General features: G+C 41.3%; 1 protein-coding gene across 3 annotated transcripts; it reads right to left on the bottom strand.

Moving 5' to 3' along the window:
* Window positions 1–1,188: 1,188 nt before the first annotated feature.
* tmem259 (transmembrane protein 259) lies at window positions 1,189–19,247 on the bottom strand. 3 transcript variants are annotated; one of them, XM_069679225.1, is made up of 12 exons: window positions 18,901–19,247; window positions 17,631–17,955; window positions 15,269–15,571; window positions 14,310–14,496; window positions 12,215–12,325; window positions 12,006–12,128; window positions 11,748–11,848; window positions 11,544–11,601; window positions 10,322–10,405; window positions 6,162–6,294; window positions 5,500–5,599; window positions 1,189–4,318 (listed from the first exon to the last, which is right to left on the bottom strand). In XM_069679225.1, exons 2-12 carry the CDS (start codon window positions 17,847–17,849, stop codon window positions 3,602–3,604), a joined length of 2,136 nt encoding a protein of 711 aa, XP_069535326.1. In that variant the 5' UTR covers window positions 17,850–17,955; window positions 18,901–19,247; the 3' UTR covers window positions 1,189–3,601. The 3 variants fall into 3 exon arrangements, with proteins under 3 accessions (XP_069535326.1, XP_069535327.1, XP_069535328.1); XM_069679226.1 differs by having other exon boundaries at window positions 14,364–14,496; XM_069679227.1 differs by lacking the exons at window positions 1,189–4,318; window positions 5,500–5,599 and having other exon boundaries at window positions 6,158–6,294; window positions 14,364–14,496.
* Between the last annotated feature and the right edge of the window lie 665 nt (window positions 19,248–19,912).

Below are 19,912 nucleotides of genomic sequence, written 5' to 3'. Positions count from 1 at the left end.
TGGCTACACTGGATTCAGACTTGTCCTACTGGATTCTATTTTGTTCCACTGGATGATTAAAACTGGATACACCAGATTCTCTTTAAACTGGATTCAAACCATGCCGCTGTGGGTTCAAAGAGACCACAACACTGGTTACACTGTATCACACTGGTTTCACAAAAAAACATGGAACTGGTTAAACTGGATTTAAAGAGAATACAATGAGGTTCAAACTAGTGGATTCAACAAATCAAAGTGGTTACAATGGATTCAGCAAAGAAACATGGATTTAGCAAAGGACACTCCAAACTGGATGAATTGGAGTCAAACTGGTTTGGTGTAACCACTGAGACCACCAACGCTCAACGCTGTTGTGACACTGGATTCATAGAGAAACCAATAAACTGGTTACACTGGAATTACAGGAGCCCCAGCAGTTGTTGTAATGGATTCACACTGGTTACACTGGATTTGATCAAACTGGATTTTTAGAGACTTCTAAGTTTGGATACATTAATCTTAACTTCATCTACATCAAATCATGTTTTTCCTCTAAGACTGCATTCTGTGATCACGTCGTCATAAACTGTTTTCTTATCATAACTTTGATCATCTCAAATAAAACGTATTGACTTATCACATATTTATAACTGAGTGGTTTCATGTCATTCTGATTGTATTTCATCCTTTAAATGATTCTGCCACAGGGCCTCCGTCGTGATGTCGCCACTCTGCAGCTGCTCGCAGGAAGTTGTCGTCGCTGACGTTCAACAACTTTAAACTCTGAAACATGAAGAGCATGTTTCATTTTGAATGCGAAGGCACGAAACGATAAAAACTTTATATTTATGTTTCTGTTGAAATGTTTCAGTTAAGAACTGAAGCAGGTGACGAGACAATAAAAACACAAAGTATTCAAAGATTAATTTTAACCACTCAGTTAAAGTTACAGCACTGAAACTGTGTGTGTGTGTTTTACCGGAGTTAAAGCAGTGATCAAATCACTGCACATCTTTCTGGGTCATGTCGTCGGTTGTTTTGATGAGCTTAAAAAAGTTCCCTTTTAAAGAGCTTCACTTTGAAACATTTTAAATAAAGGTTCCTTTATTCTGAGATCAGTGACTGTTGATATTTCTAACAGTGTTTGTCTGTGATGAGGTCACATGACATCAGAGGAGCAGAAAGAAGTCACACGTCCACACAATCTGAGTTCAAACAGCTCAGCTCACTGGTTTCACTGGTTTTACTAGACAGTTAAATACAGTTTGATGAGTTTCAGGCTTCAGATCAGTGAATGAGGCTACAGTCGTCCAGCAGAGGCACGAAGAAGAAAAACTAAACTAAACATCCCCTACCCCCCCAAATCTGGTGCTGATGTCACATTTCAGGTTCTGCCTCCTACACAACACAAACGTGCGTGCGTGCGTGTGTGTGTGTATGTGTGTGTGATCAGCGGGCTGGCGGTGTATTCAGGTGAGTCAGTACAGAAGTCCTGACATGAAAAGTGAGAATCAGTTTTCTCTTTTGAGAAGAAACTGAAACAGACGTGTCATGTTTAGAACTTAAGTGCTGCACATCGGCCTCTTGTGGCTGAAAAGAGAATTACAACAAACACTTTAAAATTATTCTGGCAACAACTTTTAAGAAGTCATGAAAAGAGAATTTTGAAATATTTCCTCTCAAAGCTTCAGATCAGTGATGTGATGGAGGACTAAATCAGTCAGTAGCTAATCAGTCTGTAACTAATCAGTCAGTAGCTAATCAGTCTGTAACTAATCAGTCTGTAACTAATCAGTCAGTAACTAATCAGTCAGTAGCTAATCAGTCTGTAACTAATCAGTCAGTAGCTAATCAGTCAGTAGCTAATCAGTCAGTAACTAATCAGTCAGTAACTAATCAGTCAGTAGCTAATCAGTCAGTAACTAATCAGTCAGTAGCTAATCAGTCAGTAGCTAATCAGTCAGTAACTAATCAGTCAGTAGCTAATCAGTCAGTAACTAATCAGTCAGTAACTAATCAGTCAGTAACTAATCAGTCTGTAGCTAATCAGTCAGTAACTAATCAGTCAGTAGCTAATCAGTCTGTAACTAATCAGTCAGTAGCTAATCAGTCAGTAGCTAATCAGTCTGTAACTAATCAGTCTGTAGCTAATCAGTCTGTAACTAATCAGTCTGTAACTAATCAGTCAGTAACTAATCAGTCAGTAACTAATCAGTCTGTAGCTAATCAGTCAGTAGCTAATCAGTCAGTAACTAATCAGTCAGTAGCTAATCAGTCTGTAACTAATCAGTCAGTAGCTAATCAGTCAGTAGCTAATCAGTCTGTAACTAATCAGTCTGTAGCTAATCAGTCTGTAACTAATCAGTCAGTAACTGATCGATCTTTTCAGTCTTTTCCCGTCTGTCTTTGGACTGAGCCTGTCAATCCACTAACATGAAGATGCGACGAATGTTATATTTACAATTTAACGTTTTGTGTTGAGGTAACATTATTTTGGTTGGATGTTTGTGATCCTGTTTCCTGTAGATGGATCAATATCTGATTGATCGGTTCGATACAACGCAGCTCCACAGTCTGAAGTTTCCCTGCTGACCACGAACACCTGAATGCACCACCACACTTCTCACTTTCAGTCCCCTTAAAGCATCACAGTGACAGGCCACGCCCCCTGGCAGGAGGCGGAGCCTGATGTGTGACATCACTGGCATAATATTGCACAACCAATCAGCTCGCTGGGCTGCCGTCTGAAGCGTCCACAGGCGTCTGATTATTGATAAGGCATCCGTTCTGACATGAAGTCCTGATCACCTGATCGATCAGTCCCACAAGCTCCAACACCACTTCCTGTTCTTTAAGTCTTTTTCTTCAAAATAAAAGCAGGTGGAAAAAAAGTCAGAGTTCAGTTTGTGCTTCAGTCTGTCAGGATCAGGGCGGATCAACAACAAATCATCAATCATCAATAATCATCAACAATCATCACCAATCTTTAATTACTGATCATGCAGGTCAATGAAAATGTGTTTTGGTGTTTTTTGCAGAATCAGTGACATCATTAGTTTCTTTACTAACAGTCAGCTGATTCTAACATGTGCGACTTCCTGTCTGTGAGCTCGCAGCTCATTGGTTCCTGCTGAACATATAAGAACACCTCACAGGTGTTCAAACAGCTGATGGGTGTAAACACACACACAGCAGGATCAGGCTGTGACACACACACACACACGCACACACACACTTACACACACTAGTGTGTGTGTGTTTCTTTTCCTGGTAATTAACGGATCGTTGGATTTTGATAACAGATAATTGATGATAAAAATCAGAGAAACTCTGAGGACAGGGTTCTATGGAGCAGATCGATCGATTGATCAATACATCAATCCATGGATCCATCAATTATTTCATCCATCCATTGATAGACGAACAGAAGTCTGACACATCCGCAGGTCTCATTCATTCATTTTCAATAATTCACAAACTGTTTCCTGTTATGACCCCATGTGGGCCCCGACCCTCAGGTTGGGAAACGCTCGACTAATCGATCAATGAGTTAATTAAAAATAAAGTTTGGATCACTAATCAACGACCTGATCGGACAGACTGAGGTATGATGATGTCATCAGGACGGGGTCTGTGCTGCTCTGCAGTCTGAACCTGGACTCTGTGAGGGGGGGCAGTCTGTCTGCGGGGGGGCCATCTCAGAGGGCCCCGCCCCCTCCATGGGATACCCCGCCTCCTCCACAGGGAGCCCTCTGATTGGAGAATTAACTCTTCCTGCTGAGGTTTTAATTTCTACTGAATTCACGCCTGGTTCTTCTTCTCCTTCTCCTCCTGATGCTCCTGCTCCTGCTCCTGCTCCTTCTCCTCCTCCTCCTCCTCCTCCCATCCAGAACTCAGCCACCACACTGAGCTCTGCTCCTGGTGACCCCTGACCTCCTGTGGCTGCTGCTCCTTCAGAGGAGTCAGGGGGTAGGTGCTGGGTGGAGGAGGTCAGAGCCTCTGTGATGATGGCGGCGGTTTGAGCGACCCAGTTCAGCTCGGACCTCACCTCCCCTGCACCTCCTGCTATAGGTGAGGAGGAGGAGGGCTGCGGGTCGGTCTGGGGCCCCAGGGCCGATGTGGTGTTGGGTCCTGGCTGGGAGGTGCTGGTGGGTGCGGGCCCAGATCCAGGCCCAGATCCCGGTCCAGCTGCACTCTGGTTGTTGTTGAGGTTGTCCTGCAGGGCCGTCTGGTTGGCCTGACCCGCCTGCTGGTTCTGAAGGAGCATCTCCTGGATCCGGATCTGCTGCAGGATCGCAGGAAGCTCGTAGTGATGGAAGAAGTAGATCATGGAGTGCTGAAGAAGGAGAAGGAGGAAGAGGAGGAGGGGAACGAGAAGGAGGAGAAGGAAGAGGAGGAGGAGGAGAACGAGAAGGAGGAGGAGGAAGAGGAGGAGGGGAACGAGAAGGAGGAGAAGGAAGAGGAGGAGGAGGAGAACGAGGAGGGGAACGAGAAGGAGGAGAAGGAGGAGGAGGAGAACGAGGAGGGGAACGAGAAGGAGGAGAAGGAGGAGAAGGAAGAGGAGGACGAGAACGAGGAGGGGAACGAGAAGGAGGAGAAGGAAGAGGAGGACGAGAACGAGGAGAAGGTGAAGGAGGAGGAGGAGAACGAGAAGGAGGAGGAGGAAGAGGAGGAGGAGGGGAACGAGAAGGAGGAGAAGGTAGACGAGGAGGAGGAGAACGAGAAGGAGGAGAAGGAGGAGGAGGGGAACGAGAAGGAGGAGAAGGAGGAGGAGGAGAAGGAGAAGGAAGAGGAGGAGGAGGACGAGAAGAAGGAGGAGGAGAAGGAGAACGAGAAGAAGAACGAGGAGGAGGAGGAGAAGAAGAAGAACAACAAGGAGGAGGAGGAGGAGGAGAAGAACAATAACAAGGAGGAGGAGGAGGAGGAGGAGAAGAACAATAACAAGGAGGAGGAGGAGGAGGAGGAGAAGAACAATAACAAGAAGGAGGAGGAGGAGGAGGAGAAGAACAATAACAAGAAGGAGGAGGAGGAGGAGAAGAACAATAACAAGAAGGAGGAGGAGGAGGAGAAGAACAATAACAAGAAGGAGGAGGAGGAGGAGGAGGAGGAGGAGAACAATAACAAGAAGGAGGAGGAGAAGAAGGAGGATGTCAGTGACAGGATGTGGATGAACTCTTTGCCGTGTTTAAACCTTCGTTCGAGATCAGAGCTTACAGTGAACATGTAGGCGGTTCAGTAGAATCAGCTGTTAGCTAACAAAAAAAACAGTTTAAGAAGCTTTAGACTAAGCTCCTCCCCCTGCCTCCTGATTGGTTGCTTCAGATCCTTTACACTGTTTATAAATTGGTTTAAATAATCCAGATTAATATGATGCTAACAGGCTAAAATCATCTCAGTCTCTCATTCAGAGGTCTGAATGAGGTCCAGGAGATTTTTTTCATCCTGGATACCAGTACTCTTATTTTGAAAAGGAAGCGTTGTGTTTCCTGTGGGGTGGGTATGTAGATGAGGGTCTACCTGGATGAAGAGCCAGGAGGTGACGAGGGCAAGGCTGCTGTACTGCCCGTTGAAGCGGTAGTGATAGGCGTAGAAGGCAAAGTGGTACAGGTAGAAAAACCTGGAACACAAGAGGTTTTTCACAATAAAACTTCAATAATGTCTTTGTTTTAAACTCCTTATAATATTACAGATAATAAGTCATGTCAGGGAGTTCAATACCTGGTAATTGGATATATTATAATAGTGCTTTTCAGACAGAACAGATGAATCTTTCATGAACTCTGAACATGAATCACTGAAGTCGTTTCAAAGATAATCAAGGATCCCTGAAATGTTATTTTGTATTTGGATTCTGATGAATAAATTAAATATAAACTCTTGACTCTCAGAAGAGATATAATGTAAACAAACACTTTTAATTGATTCATCTGTTTATCAGATTTTTCCCATTTATATTCAAACATTCATTAAAGTCAAGAGTCATTAAATCTACTTCCTTTGTTAAGAGCTTTTCAAATTAAGATTTTAGTGCTTATGATTATTGGAATTAAAAGTGATCTTTTACAGTGTCTTCATTAAGGGGTTAATAAGAGAAATCTTTAGGGATTGTTTTTTTCTGCTGTGCTGTGATTGGTGTAAATAAGCCAATGGTATGAGACCCTGCTGGTCATGGGACTCACCTCAGCCAGTGGCGTTTGCTGGTGTTGGTGTGGCAGCAGATGGCGTCATACTGATCAGCCAACCAGACGATGAGGATGATGTAGAACGCCGTTGTTGTGTCGTTAAAGAATTCAGACATGATGGCCTCCATGCCTGTCGACAGGAAGTGACATCAGAGTTCAGTTTGGACTGATTTAACCTGGACTGTTAACTGGTGTGGCGTGAAAGGGCTCCTGATCTCAGTCTGGTCCTGTGTTGTTTCTGGACTCGAGGGTCTCAGGTTAGGGACTTGGGACGAGTGTCTAATCTTTGTGTGACTTAAAGTCTAATAAATGTGACATTTATCTGTTTAATTTGGTAAAATCTAAATGTCTGACAGCACGGACAGAGGGAAATCTGTGAAGAAGAATTAATAAGATTCTATTCAGATTATTTTTTAAATAGATGTTTGTTTAAATCAAACAGAAAATAGAACAGGAAGTTTAGATGTGTTAATGATAATATAATGTAAAAATGTTATAATGTAATACTGTCATAACGTATTACGGTAATAATGTATATAATGTTATACTGAAATGAAGTCTTACTGTAATAATGTAACATTGTATTAATGTATTACTGACATAATGTAATACTGTAATAACGTATTACGGTAATAATGTATATAATGTAATACTGAAATCAATCAATCAAATTTTATTTGTATAGCGCCAAATCATAACCAGAGTTATCTCGAGACACTTTACAAAAAGAGCAGGTCTAGACCGACTCTTTGTTATGTTATTTAAAGAGAGGCCCAACATGAATCACCATGAGTAGCACTTAGCAATATTCAGCACATTGGCAGAAAAACTTCCTTTTAACAGGCAGAAACCTCGAGCAGAACCAGACTCATGTTGAACAGCCATCTGCCTTGACTGGATGGGCCGAAAATGGGATAGAAGGAGATGCAACAACAACACATGTTCTTGTTACATGAACAACAGACACATACTTATGGATATAAAGTCTTACTGTAATAATGTAACATTGTATTAATGTATTACTATCATAATGTTATACTGTCATAATGTATTACTGAAATAATGTAATAATGTTATAATGTAATACTGTAATAAAGTGTTACTGTAATAATGTAAAACTGTAATAATGTATTCCTGAAATAATATGTCATACTGTGATAATGTAAAAATGTTATGTTATAATGTAATACTGTAATAATGTATTACTGTAATAATGTAACACTGTAATAATGTATTCCTGAAATAATATTATGTAATACTGTAATAATGCATTACTGTAATAATGTAACACTGTAATAATGTATTCCTGAAATAATATGTCATACTGTGATAATGTAAAAAGGTTATGTAATACTGTAATAATCTTTTACTGTAATAATATAACACTAATAATGTTTTACTGAAATAATGTAATACTGTTATAATGTAATACTGTAATAATGCATTACTGTATTACTGTAACAATGTAATACTGTAATTGCTGTAATAATGTAATACTGTAATAATGATTTTGCTGTAATAATGTAATACTGTAATAACGTATTGCTGTAATAATGTAACACTGTAATCAAGTATTGCTGTAATAATGTACTGTAATGTGGTACCGTTATAATTTAATGTTATAATGTAACTCTATTTTAATGTAATACTGTAATAATATATTCCTGAAATAATGTTATGTAATACTGTAATAATGCAAAAGTTATGTTATAATGTAATACTGTAAAAAGGTTACGTAATACTGTTATGTTTTACTGTAATAATATAACACTGTAATAATGTAATAATGTATTCCTGAAATAATAGTTACGTAATACTGTAATAATGTAAAAATGTTGTGTTATATTGCAATACTGTAATAAAATAAAAATTTAATACTGTTATAACGTATTACTGTAATTGCTTTAATAATGTAATACTGTAATAATGATTTGTTGTAATAATATAACACTGTAAAACTGTTTTACTGTAATAATATATTCCTGAAATAATAATAATGTTATGTAATACTGTAATAATGTAAAAATGTTATAATGCAATACTGTAATAATGCATTACTGTATTACTGTAATAATGTAAAAATGTAACACTGTTATAACGTATTACTGTAATGTAATAATGTAATTGCTGTAATAATGTAATACTGTAACTGCTGTAATAATGTAATACTGTAATAATGATTTGCTGTAATAATGTTACACTGTAATATAGTATTACTGAAATAAGGTATTACTGAAATAATGTAATACTGAAATAATGTATTACTGTAATAAAGTGTTACTGTAATAATGTAACACTGTAATAATGTATTCCTGAAATAATATTATGTAATACTGTCATAACGTATTACGGTAATAAAATGTTACTGTAATAATGTATTCCTGAAATAATATGTCATACTGTGATAATGTAAAAAGGTTATGTAATACTGTAATAATCTTTTACTGTAATAATATAACACTAATAATGTTTTACTGAAATAATGTAATACTGTTATAATGTAATACTGTAATAATGCATTACTGTATTACTGTAACAATGTAATACTGTAATTGCTGTAATAATGTAATACTGTAATAATGATTTTGCTGTAATAATGTAATACTGTAATAACGTATTGCTGTAATAATGTAACACTGTAATCAAGTATTGCTGTAATAATGTACTGTAATGTGGTACCGTTATAATTTAATGTTATAATGTAACTCTATTTTAATGTAATACTGTAATAATATATTCCTGAAATAATGTTATGTAATACTGTAATAATGCAAAAGTTATGTTATAATGTAATACTGTAAAAAGGTTACGTAATACTGTTATGTTTTACTGTAATAATATAACACTGTAATAATGTAATAATGTATTCCTGAAATAATAGTTACGTAATACTGTAATAATGTAAAAATGTTGTGTTATATTGCAATACTGTAATAAAATAAAAATTTAATACTGTTATAACGTATTACTGTAATTGCTTTAATAATGTAATACTGTAATAATGATTTGTTGTAATAATGTAACACTGTAATAACGTATTGCTGTAATAACGTAACACTGTAATAAAGTATTGCTGTAATAATGTAATACTGTAATGTGGTACTGTTATAATTTAATGTTATAATGTAATAATGTAATACTGTTATAATGTAACTCTATTTTAATGTAATACTGTAATAATATATTACTGTTATAATACTGTAATAATGTAAAAGTTATGTTATAATGTAATACTGTAATAATGTAAAAAGGTTGTAATACTGTAATAGTGTTTTACTGTAATAATATAACACTGTAATAATGTTTTACTGTAATAATGCATTCCTGAAATGATAATGTTATGTAATACTGTAATAATGTAAAAATGTTGTGTTATAATGCAATACTGTAATAATGTAATGTTGTTGATGTGTTCTCTGATGAAGAACACTGAATCAGAACCTTTGACTGTTTCTGATCCACTGAAGAAACTTCCAGAACCGGATCACTTTTAAAGAGATCACTCTGGATTCACTTTAAATTTATGTTTAATAGTTTAAAGAGTTTCATGAGAAATGCCGGAAACCTCCGTTCAGCTGAGCTGGGTGTGATTTTAATGCTATAAAGAGTTTTTAAAATACATAAAAATAAGATCACATGGAGCCGATATTCAGGAGAACCTGAGAGTATAAAAAAAATCAAAGAAAAAACATCAGAATCAACAATGACAAGTACAGAGAACAGTTAACCTGTTTGATTTCACTGAATTACACTGTAAAATAAACAGTCCAAACACAGCAGCTTATTTTAACAACCAGCTGCCTGAAGCTAACAGCTAACAGAGGAAGATCAAGAGGGGCTGAGACGAAACTTTGAGGTTCACGATGTGAAAAGGCAGAAAAGAAAACTGATCAGAAACTAAACTGCACCAACAAACACCACCCTGACCCTTTATCCTCTGGAGCTTCATCTCACTGTGATCCCATTTATCTGTATAGTCTATGTTTAAGTTTCACTCTCTTATTGTACAGGTGTCTGTAGAATCAGAAGACACCTCTTTGAATCTTGATCCTTTAACAGGTATGAATCAAATGGTCTGGATTTAAAGTGATCCTGACTCAGACGTGGACCAGAATCAGATGCAGACTTTTCCCAAAGTTTCCAGGATGTGGACTTACCAACGAGGGCGAGGATGACGGTGAGCAGAGGGGCTGCTGGGAAGGCAATGGTCATGTTCATCTCCAGCATCTGAAGCAGATCCACTGAGGGGGGACAGTTCAGAACCAGATTAAAAACAGATCAGAACCAGATTAAAACCAGCTGTCCTCTGCAGTCCTGTTTCAGTATCAGAGGAAACATTAGTGTCACTGATTTTCTTTTTTTCACTTAACCTGTAAAACTTCCGACAGTCAAGTTGGAAACAGCTCAGACTGTGACTATGATAAACAGAGACAACATCAAACTGGACTGGACTTAAACAAACTGGACTGGACCATAGACTGTATAAAAAGATGGACGACACGACAGCTCCCTGAAAGTGAACCCAAACCCTCTCTATCGCCCCCTGCAGTACAGGTCATAAAGCCCGCCTCCTCCATGTTAACCGATGGGACATGAGTCAAACTATAAAATCATAATACATGCCTGATACATTTTTCTCAAACATGGTTTCTGTCATTACAGTTAGTTATTATCTGCTTATTTATGTTCAAGTGTTCATTTTTCTGACAACTTTTAATTAGTTATTTGATGCTGTCAAAATGATGACTGACAGCTCTGTTGACAAATCCGGCTCCTGCAGCCGATCAGTTCTGGATTAGCAGAGTGGAGGACGATCGGTGAGAGGAGACGGAACTAAAACAATCACTACAGTCATTGAAGTTTTCATACCTGTGAACTTTAACCAGACCAACACAAGAAGCTGTTCTGCTGTTAAACACACCGCCGATCTCTACTGCACAGAATCTGGCTCCAAATTACATCACCATCACAAGATGGCAGCGCCTATCACAGGGGCTATTTTAGCATCACTTTCGTACAATGGGAGCAGATGGGGACGTGTCGTCCATCTATATGTACAGTCATTGGACTGGACTAAGAAACTGGACTGGACTGCATCAAACTGGACTGGACTAAGACAAACTGGAGTTGACCAAATAAACTGGACTGGACTAACATAAACTGGAATTGACTAGGATAAAATGTAATGGACTACTAAACCATGAAATTGACTACATTGAACAGATCTGCATTACATAAACTGAAGTGGATCGGATTGGATGACCTTAAAATGAACTAGACTAAACTGTTACACACTGGACTAAACTTTGGTAAACTGGTCTGGACCAGAATAAACTGGTCTGGTGTTGCTGTGGTCGTGAGGTCTCAGAGGAAGCTCACCGATGAAGACGAAGATCTGGTGGTGAGAGTATCTGAGCAACATGGACACGGACAGAGTCTGAAAAACACGGATCCGCAAACATGAGCAGTGAAAGTCATGACTTATAGCTCCTGTTAACAGTTAAAATGAATGTGTGATTAAACGATTAGCAATCTTATTGATTTCTAAACTCTGTTTTCATCAGCTGTAAACTCTTCACTCACAAAGATGACCATGATGACGAAGGCTGCCAGGTAAGAGGTTCTAGCCATCCACATGCTGACGAAGCGGTAATGTTCTCCAGAGACCACGTTTCTCAGGAACCCTGCAGAGAACCAAAGCCACATCACCCACCTGCTGACAACTCACAGATAAAAATACTTTACCTCGTTCAGAGACCAGGTGAGTGTCTGCATTATATAATGACAGGTAACCACACACCTGGTTCTGTTATCAGGAGGAGGGGCTTAGAGGTTCGGTACCTTTGTTCTCCTCATTCTCAGCGAGTGCCTTCACGCTCGACATCAGGATGTCGTCGTAGCCTAGAAATTCGTCTAACAGGAAGCGACTGAACCCGTCACCAAAACACTCGTCCTTCATTGGGTCTGAACACAGAGACACATTCACACAGGTGTTATGCAGACAGGTGTGATGCAGACAGACAGAGGGGATATAGACAGGTGTGACTCACCCAGAGTGACGACCATGACGGGGATGTTGAGTCTCTGTCTGGTGCTCTGAGACAGACGCAGGAAGCCATATTCCAGAGAATACTCCACCATGTACTCCTCCTGAGGCCACACTGAGGGCACAGAGGCAGGTTAATATACAGACAGACAGGTGGAGAGACAGACAGGTAATCACTAGAGCCCGACCAATTTATCAGTCAGCCAATTTTATTGGCCAATATTAGCATTTTGCAGATATATTGGAGTGACATATACGTCCGATAGGCTCCGATATTAATGACTTCAATTTTTGCAGTGCCGTGAGAGAAAATAATTACACCTCCTGACAAGCAGAGGGCGCAAAAACAATCTTTGACAACATGAGAGCCAAAATCTCAATCTTTCCAACAAAATACAGTCAAGAAATGTAACGGCCTCCTCACTCGTGGTTACGACTATAAACTAACACAAAGATGACAATTACCAACATATGCAGAACGTCTGTTCTAAACAGACACATTAAAAACAGTAACAAAATATGTTTTTGCATTTTGGAACATAAATAACAAACTTAACAACTTAAATTACTCAGTCAGCACGAGGCGGCAGGCATGATGGGAAATGAGGACGTCCCTGTCGCTGCCAGAGTGCGCATCACAGCTGAGCAGAGCAGCACACACAGCGAAGGGAAGCATCAGGAAGCATCATCTTTCCCATACAGAGCGAAACATTGTGAGCAACAAACTCATGTTGAAATCACAGTAATCAGCCAAAGCTTGCTTTCAGAGCACCGCTGTTTCTACCCTCTGAGCATCTAAACTGCGCAGACGAGATCCCGTGTGTACAGTCGGGCTCTCAGTTAGTTTGAAGTTCGATAATAACGAAGGTACAGGAGCTTTAAGCTTTATTGTCTGCTAGTTTCACAGCGGTTACGCTCTAAACAACAAGCTTACACGTCTACACCTCCGTACAACCCCGCAGGAAGATACAGGGTTTTGTTTTAATAAGCCATCGTCGCGCTGCTGCCAGGTGTGTGAGTCTGTCTACTCCGCCCTCAGCACACCTGCAGCTCCTTACAGCAGTGAGACACACGCGCGGACTGTTCTCATTCACAGAGCGGCAAAGGAAAAAGTGAAGTCCCTTTCACGTCTCATAAAGATGTTAAAGTTACGATGTTACGGTGCTACAGACAGACAGAGAGCAGAGCACAGAGACAGCCATGTCACCGTGATGCTACGTGTTGATTGAGTCCCGACCTGCGGACTGTTGGCTGAGCTCCAGACCTCTGCCCCGCGATAGACAGTCCATAGGTCGTCCCAAATGCCCCAAACAGAGCAGAATAATAAGAATAGAAACTCAGACGGAGGGCAGATCCTCTGCAGATACAGACACCAGCTCACACTTCTCCTGGATCATGATGTTGATGAAGAGGGAATATTTAATATGGAAAATCATGAAGCCTTTATTACTATTATTAACAGCATCAGTCTGTCAGATGAGCTGGTCTGTGTTTAGTGACTTGTATCTTCAGCAGCACTGTGTGCAGGTGGGAGAAACAAGAACATCATTTTTGTTCCTACTTTGGTTGTTTGTGTGTTAAACTCACTTCTGTTTAATTTGATATTTTATTTTGGTGCGACAGAAAGACTATTTTATTTGTATTGTTGTATGCAAATGTGACAATAACTTTTCAGTTTTTGAATTTTAATATTTTAATTTCAGATACATTTTGAACGTGATTATATCTATTAATTATAACCATATAATACCTGCAATAAACACAAGCTTAACTACAATGTGTATATATATATATATATATAAATATTGGCCGATATATCGTTATCAGAATTTTTTTAGTCGGTCTCTAGTAATCACACAGACAGACAGAGGATAAAGGAAATCCAGTCAGCAGGTGTTTCTGTCCTAGTGGAGGAGGAGGAAACAAAGAGAGGGCAGAAAAGGAGGAGGAGGAGGAGGGAGAGGAGGGTAAAGGAAAGAGAGGCGGGAGAGGAGGGAGAGGAGGAGGAGGAGAAGGGAGAGAAGGGGAAAGGAAAGAGAGAAGGAAGAGGAGGGAGAGGAGGGTAAAGGAAAGAGAGGAGGAAGAGGAGGAGGGTTTACCTGCTCTGGTCATCATCTCCAGCTCAGACACTGAGTCCTTCAGCGGCTGCATACCTTTAGTGGTCTGGCTGAAGGAGACGTCCTGGCTGTCGTTCACTCCTCCTCCTGCTCCTCCTCCGACACCTCCACCTCCGACACCTCCTCCAATCAGAGACGGCTTGAGACGAGGCTCGATGTCCAGCTCAAACTTCAGCAGAAACACACAGAGGTCAGAGCGATGTTTTATAGATCAGTGCAACTGAGTCAGCTCACACCTGCAGACGCTCGCTCACACCTGCACGCACTAGCTTGCTCACACCTGCACAAACGCGCTCACACCTGCACACGCTCGCTCACACCTGCACACGCTCCCTCACACCTGCACACGCTCGCTCACACCTGCACACGCTCGCTCACACCTGCATGCACTAGCTTGCTCACACCTGCACAAACGCGCTCACACCTGCACGCACTAGCTTGCTCACACCTGCACAAACGCGCTCACACCTGCACAAACGCACTCACACCTGCACAAACGCGCTCACACCTGCACACGCTCGCTCACACCTGCACAAACGCGCTCACACCTGCACACGCTCCCTCACACCTGCACACGCTCGCTCACACCTGCACACGCTCGCTCACACCTGCACAAACGCGCTCACACCTGCACAAACGCGCTCACACCTGCACGCACTAGCTTGCTCACACCTGCACAAACGCGCTCACACCTGCACAAACGCGCTCACACCTGCACGTGCTGCTGACCCGTGAGTCATCCAACAACATTTTCCTTTTCCTTCCTCAGCAGGTTTCACTCATGACGTTCAAGTGAAAAAAGGAGATCTTTATCCCTCCAGTACAAGCGTACAGAACTCCCCGTTTCAACCCCTGCTGACCCTCATTGACACCTGCCAACCCTCCTTAGGTCTGCTGAGACCTTCTCACATGTGGAGGGAATTGAACCTGTGAAGTCTCACCTGCACTGAGCTGTTATCAAACATCTCGAGGGTCATCTCCTCCTCGTCCTCCTCCTCCTCCTGCAGTGCTGCCAGACTGAGTCCTGCCACTCCTGCTCCTCCCTCCTCACCCTCCAGCTCCTCCTGGAGGCCCGTGGAGTCGTAGTACTGTAGGAAGACGGAGGCTCGGCTGGAGTTCCTCTGGATCTCCACCCGCAAGATCCCATCACGAGGCCAGCGCTCTCTCACTGCCTCCAGACAGTTGATGGGCGATCGAGAGAAGGCAATGTGGATGTAGGCGAGGATGAAGAGGACGAAGAGCGCCTAAAACAGGAGCAGAGAGGAGCTCATTCCCTCATAACATTACTTCATTAATTAATCTTCAATGGAGCGCCTTCACATTTAGTTTAATCCAAAACGTTTCCGCCTGTCTGACAGCCACCTGTCGTCCATCATAGAAACATTCATTATGACACCTGATGTCAGGTGCTGAGTCCAGACGAGTCCAACATTCAGACTGTCCACCATCACCTGGACCTCCATCATCTATGAGTCAGCTTTCTGTATTAGCGGTTAATGAGATCGTTGTATTTAGTTTGTTCTATTCCTGCATGTTAACAGATGAGTCAAACTATAAAATCTAAATACACGTTAAATACCTTTTTCTCAAACATGTTTCTGTCATTATAGTTAGTTCTTATCAGGCTGATTTTCTGACAGGTTTATCTCTATGTGTGTTCAGGTTCCACTGGCTGTCCTCAGGTCCTCACAGGCACTGATTGCAGCTAGAATCTCACATTGTGTTTTTTCTCCCAGTAAATATGGGAGTTTCTCAGTGTGTGTGTGTGTGTGTGTATATGTGTGTGTGTGTGTGTGTGTGTGTGTGTGTGTGTGTGTGTGTGTGTGTGTGTGTGTATGTGTGTGTGTGTGTGTGTATGTGTGTGTGTGTGTGTATGTGTGTGTATGTGTGTGTGTGTGTGTGTGATCTGGGGGAAGTATGCCTCTGTCACTGCCTGGTATTCAGGGCACGATGTGAGGAGGTGTAGCTCTGTCTCTACCTGCTGGCTGTCACACTGGGAGCAGAGTCTGTCCTCCTCTGGCAGCCAGCTCTTCCTGTGGCGACCCGTCTCTACAGCCGGGCTGTGCTGGCTGAGTCTGTACACCGTCAGGACTGTTCTTAACGGACCGCTTTAATTTCGGTCCCCAGATTTCACTGCCATACAGAATTATTGGTTCTGATACAAAGTGGAACATTTGTAGCCAGAGTTTATCGGGATGTCGAATGTTATATTTCGTCTGATTGTATAGAAAGCCCTTCATCCTTTGTCTCTCAGATCTTTCACAGCCAGGTTGAAGCTACCTGTGGAGTTGGTCTGTCTCTCTCTCTCTCTCTCTCTTTTTAGATGTGTGTTCTCTCTCTCTCTCTCTTTTTAGATGTGTGTTCTCTCTCTCTCTCTCTCTCTTTTTAGATGTGTGTTCTCTCTCTCTCTCTCTCTCTCTCTCTTTTTAGATGTGTGTTCTCTCTCTCTCTCTCTCTCTTTTTAGATGTGTGTTCTCTCTCTCTCTCTCCCTCTTTTTAGATGTGTGTTCTCTCTCTCTCTCTCTCTTTTTAGATGTGTGTTCTCCCTCTCTCTCTTTTGATGCGTGCTCTCCATGAGTCTGGTTCTGCTCGAGGTTTCCGCCTGTTAAAGGAAGTGTTTCTGCCTCATGGTGGATTCATGTTGTTCTCTGAATAACAAAGAGCACGCTCTAACGTTGGTTGTGATTTGGTGCTTGATAAATAAAGATTGAAATGTTCTCTTGGTGTTGTTAAATCCAGGGCATGTCCTCAATGACTCGTCGACGTTTAAATAAAGGTTGAATGAATAATGACTCGACAGTCTTTGTTGCATCACTGAGCGCTTGCTGGGAAAAGCTTCAAGGGGTGACTGCAGTTAATCTGATGGAGCAACACAAACTGTTGATTTTCACACCAGACTCCATTCAAAATCCTGTCAATTTAAGCCGCCTTCTTGCAGATTAGACACAAATGCTTAATTTAAAGGAACGTTCTGCGTTTGTTTTCCAGACAGACTTCGGTTAATGCTGACCACAGTAACATTTACATGAGCTTCATGTTCTGAGCATGCTCTGTTTGAAATCCATTTAAGATGTTTTCCTGGTCAGCCCTACCACTCTGACCCCTTTTCAGACATTAAATACAGAACAGGTGTCCATCAGTCTGATAGTGACATCTGTTTTACTTTCATGTCAGTGATCCTCACACTGTGGTTCAGACCGGACAGAGTTACACATTAATATGTTTAGTAAACCTTTAGTTTAAACCCATCCTCACCTGAGCCTGCAGATGTAATACTGTCACGAGTAAGAAACACCTTCTCACCTTCAGCAGGACGAAAAACTCAAACACCCTCCTGAAGGACGGGGGGAACAGGCGGGCGTACGTGACGGCCATCTTGAAGAATAGTGCGTGGAAGAGGCGGTCCCGGACGTTGATGAGCGGGTTCTGGTTGATGTTGGGGTTCCGGATCCGGTTGGGCCCCATGTTGTTGTTGTTGTTGTTCAGAGGGACGTTGTTGTTGTTGGCGGCGTTCTCAGACATGATCTCTGTCTCGTCGGTATCGTTCACTCTCACGAACTACAGCTGATCCCAGGTCAGCATGTCTGACCTCTTACCCTGCTGTGTCACAGCACACACACCGCTCACTCTGTGTGGGAGCAAAGACAACACACCCTTTGGTTATTGATCAGGTTAATAAAGATCATTAATCAGGGTAAATGAAAATGTGTCTGTTATCTGAACTTTAGCAGCTGATACTCAGCAGAGGGCCAAACACGTTACATATCCTGACACATATTACATGTTAACATGTGTGTGTTGCCGAACCTTCAGTCTCTCTCTGCTTCATCAGTAATGATCGATCAGTCAAACTTTACCTGATAACAATGACATCTTCACACACCTGTTCACCGTCCTGTGTCTGAATACTAACTGAACCGTTGATGATAATGAGGACAGACAGACACATTCATCACTGTGGCCTCAGTGTGACATCACTGTGGCCTCAGAGGAACTGAAACATGTCAGAGACTAATCGATTAATGATTAATGACTGTCTGGTGAAGTCTTTTCATCAGACTAAACATAAATCATAATTTTAGATTAGACATTTTTTAAAAATTAAATCCTGAGGTCACATGAATCCATCAATGATCAATGTGAAACTGATCAGCAGCAACTTTGATCATCAATTAAATATATGTTTTATGAAACATTTGCTCACATGATGTTTCTATACTCTAATCAACCATCATTAGCATTAGCTCATCATTAGAAATTAGCTAGCCTCTAGACTATTGTCCACAACAAACATGTCAATACGTCACTGACATTTTCACCATCTGCTAATCAGTCAGGTAATAATCGATCATTACAGATCAGCTCACATAAAAACAGGTTCAGCTGCTGTCTGATGGTTATTCAGTGGTGTGTGTGTGTGTGTCTTCAGTTTAACGTGTTTTAATCAGAAGAACAGATGCTAGTTGTTCTGCTTGTTTCAAGGCCTCCTGTCTCCGCAGGTAAACATCCTTCGAACACTCTGTGCTACAGCTAACATTAGGTCTGAGCCAATTTTAGCATGGAGCGGTCTTACCTGTTATTCTCTTAGCAGCTGTGTGTCCATGCTAACGTCACCCCCTAGGTGTTTTCACCCGAACAGACTTCTGAAACGCAACAGCTAGCTGGTTAGCACTGTTAACAGGCTCCGTTAGCGCGCTAGCGGTACATAGCAGGATAACGCACAAATGAGCTAGCAGCTAAAGCTAGTTAAAGTGTAGTTGAGCAGCGTTGTTAGCTAGCAGCTAGCCGGGCCTGGACTCTGTGCGTACTCATAACAGTCCGATCGAACAGACTCAGAGGAGAACAAGACTCCGTTTGATTCTTCTGGAGCGTCAGTTCTGCTAACACAAGCTAACGGAGGCTAAAGGGAGCTATCAGGAGACTGACGGCTGCTGCTGTGAAACGGAAACATAACCAGAGCGGAAATACGGGTCCTAGACATTTTAGTGACTAACCCCGAGCTCTGTCTGCCAGGTCTTCTCCTCCTGCTCCTGCTCCTTTTTATATACATACTGTATCTCACAGCGAGTCCTGGAGATTACAGGATGCACCTGACTACAGACCAGAACGTTGTTCGCTTTATTTCGTTGAACTCTTTTTAAAGAATGACGCCGTTACACTGAATATATACACGTAAGAAACATACGGTATATATTCATATTTCAGCACTTCATGGACAGCATACCATGCTGATCTAGCTTTACACATGTATGTACTTAGATAAATAGGAACCAGCCCAGGGAGAGATCAATATATAAGAGTCAGTTAATGTGAAAGTCTGGAGACACACAGAGATGAGTCAGAGCAGCAACATACAGATAAATACAAAGCACAATGACACAGTATCCAGTCTCTTCACGCCCTGCTCAGCTGCATCTGAAACAGCAAATCACTGTAGTCCAATTAAGGTAAAATATGTGAAGAGATCAAGTGTTTATTCAAGGGAAACAATATTCAATGTGTGTTTAATTGATTTGTTTTTATCGTTGATATAACCTAATCACCTGATGTGACCCTTTCCATTTCAACGCCTGGGCAGTTGAGAT

The sequence above is a fragment of the Semicossyphus pulcher genome, unplaced genomic scaffold (assembly GCF_022749685.1).
Source record: "Semicossyphus pulcher isolate SPU_LCO1_2020_fin unplaced genomic scaffold, fSemPul1.0.p SCAF_37, whole genome shotgun sequence".
In the NCBI taxonomy this organism is placed as follows: Eukaryota; Metazoa; Chordata; class Actinopteri; order Labriformes; family Labridae; genus Semicossyphus; species Semicossyphus pulcher.
The sequence above is the reverse complement of the archived record's forward strand: the minus strand, read 5'-3'. Positions and strand labels throughout refer to the sequence as shown.

What these genes read in the sequence shown, in the direction of transcription:
- tmem259 (XM_069679225.1), bottom strand. Translation starts at nt 17,849, where the DNA reads ATGTCTGAGAACGCCGCCAACAACAACAACGTCCCTCTGAACAACAAC. An exon ending in CGTCATGGTCGTCACTCTGG is followed by an intron (nt 12,129 to 12,214) that starts GTGAGTCACACC and finishes CTCTGTGTTCAG; the next exon opens with ACCCAATGAAGGACGAGTGT. An exon ending in TCGTCATCATGGTCATCTTT is followed by an intron (nt 11,602 to 11,747) that starts GTGAGTGAAGAG and finishes CGTGTTTTTCAG; the next exon opens with ACTCTGTCCGTGTCCATGTT.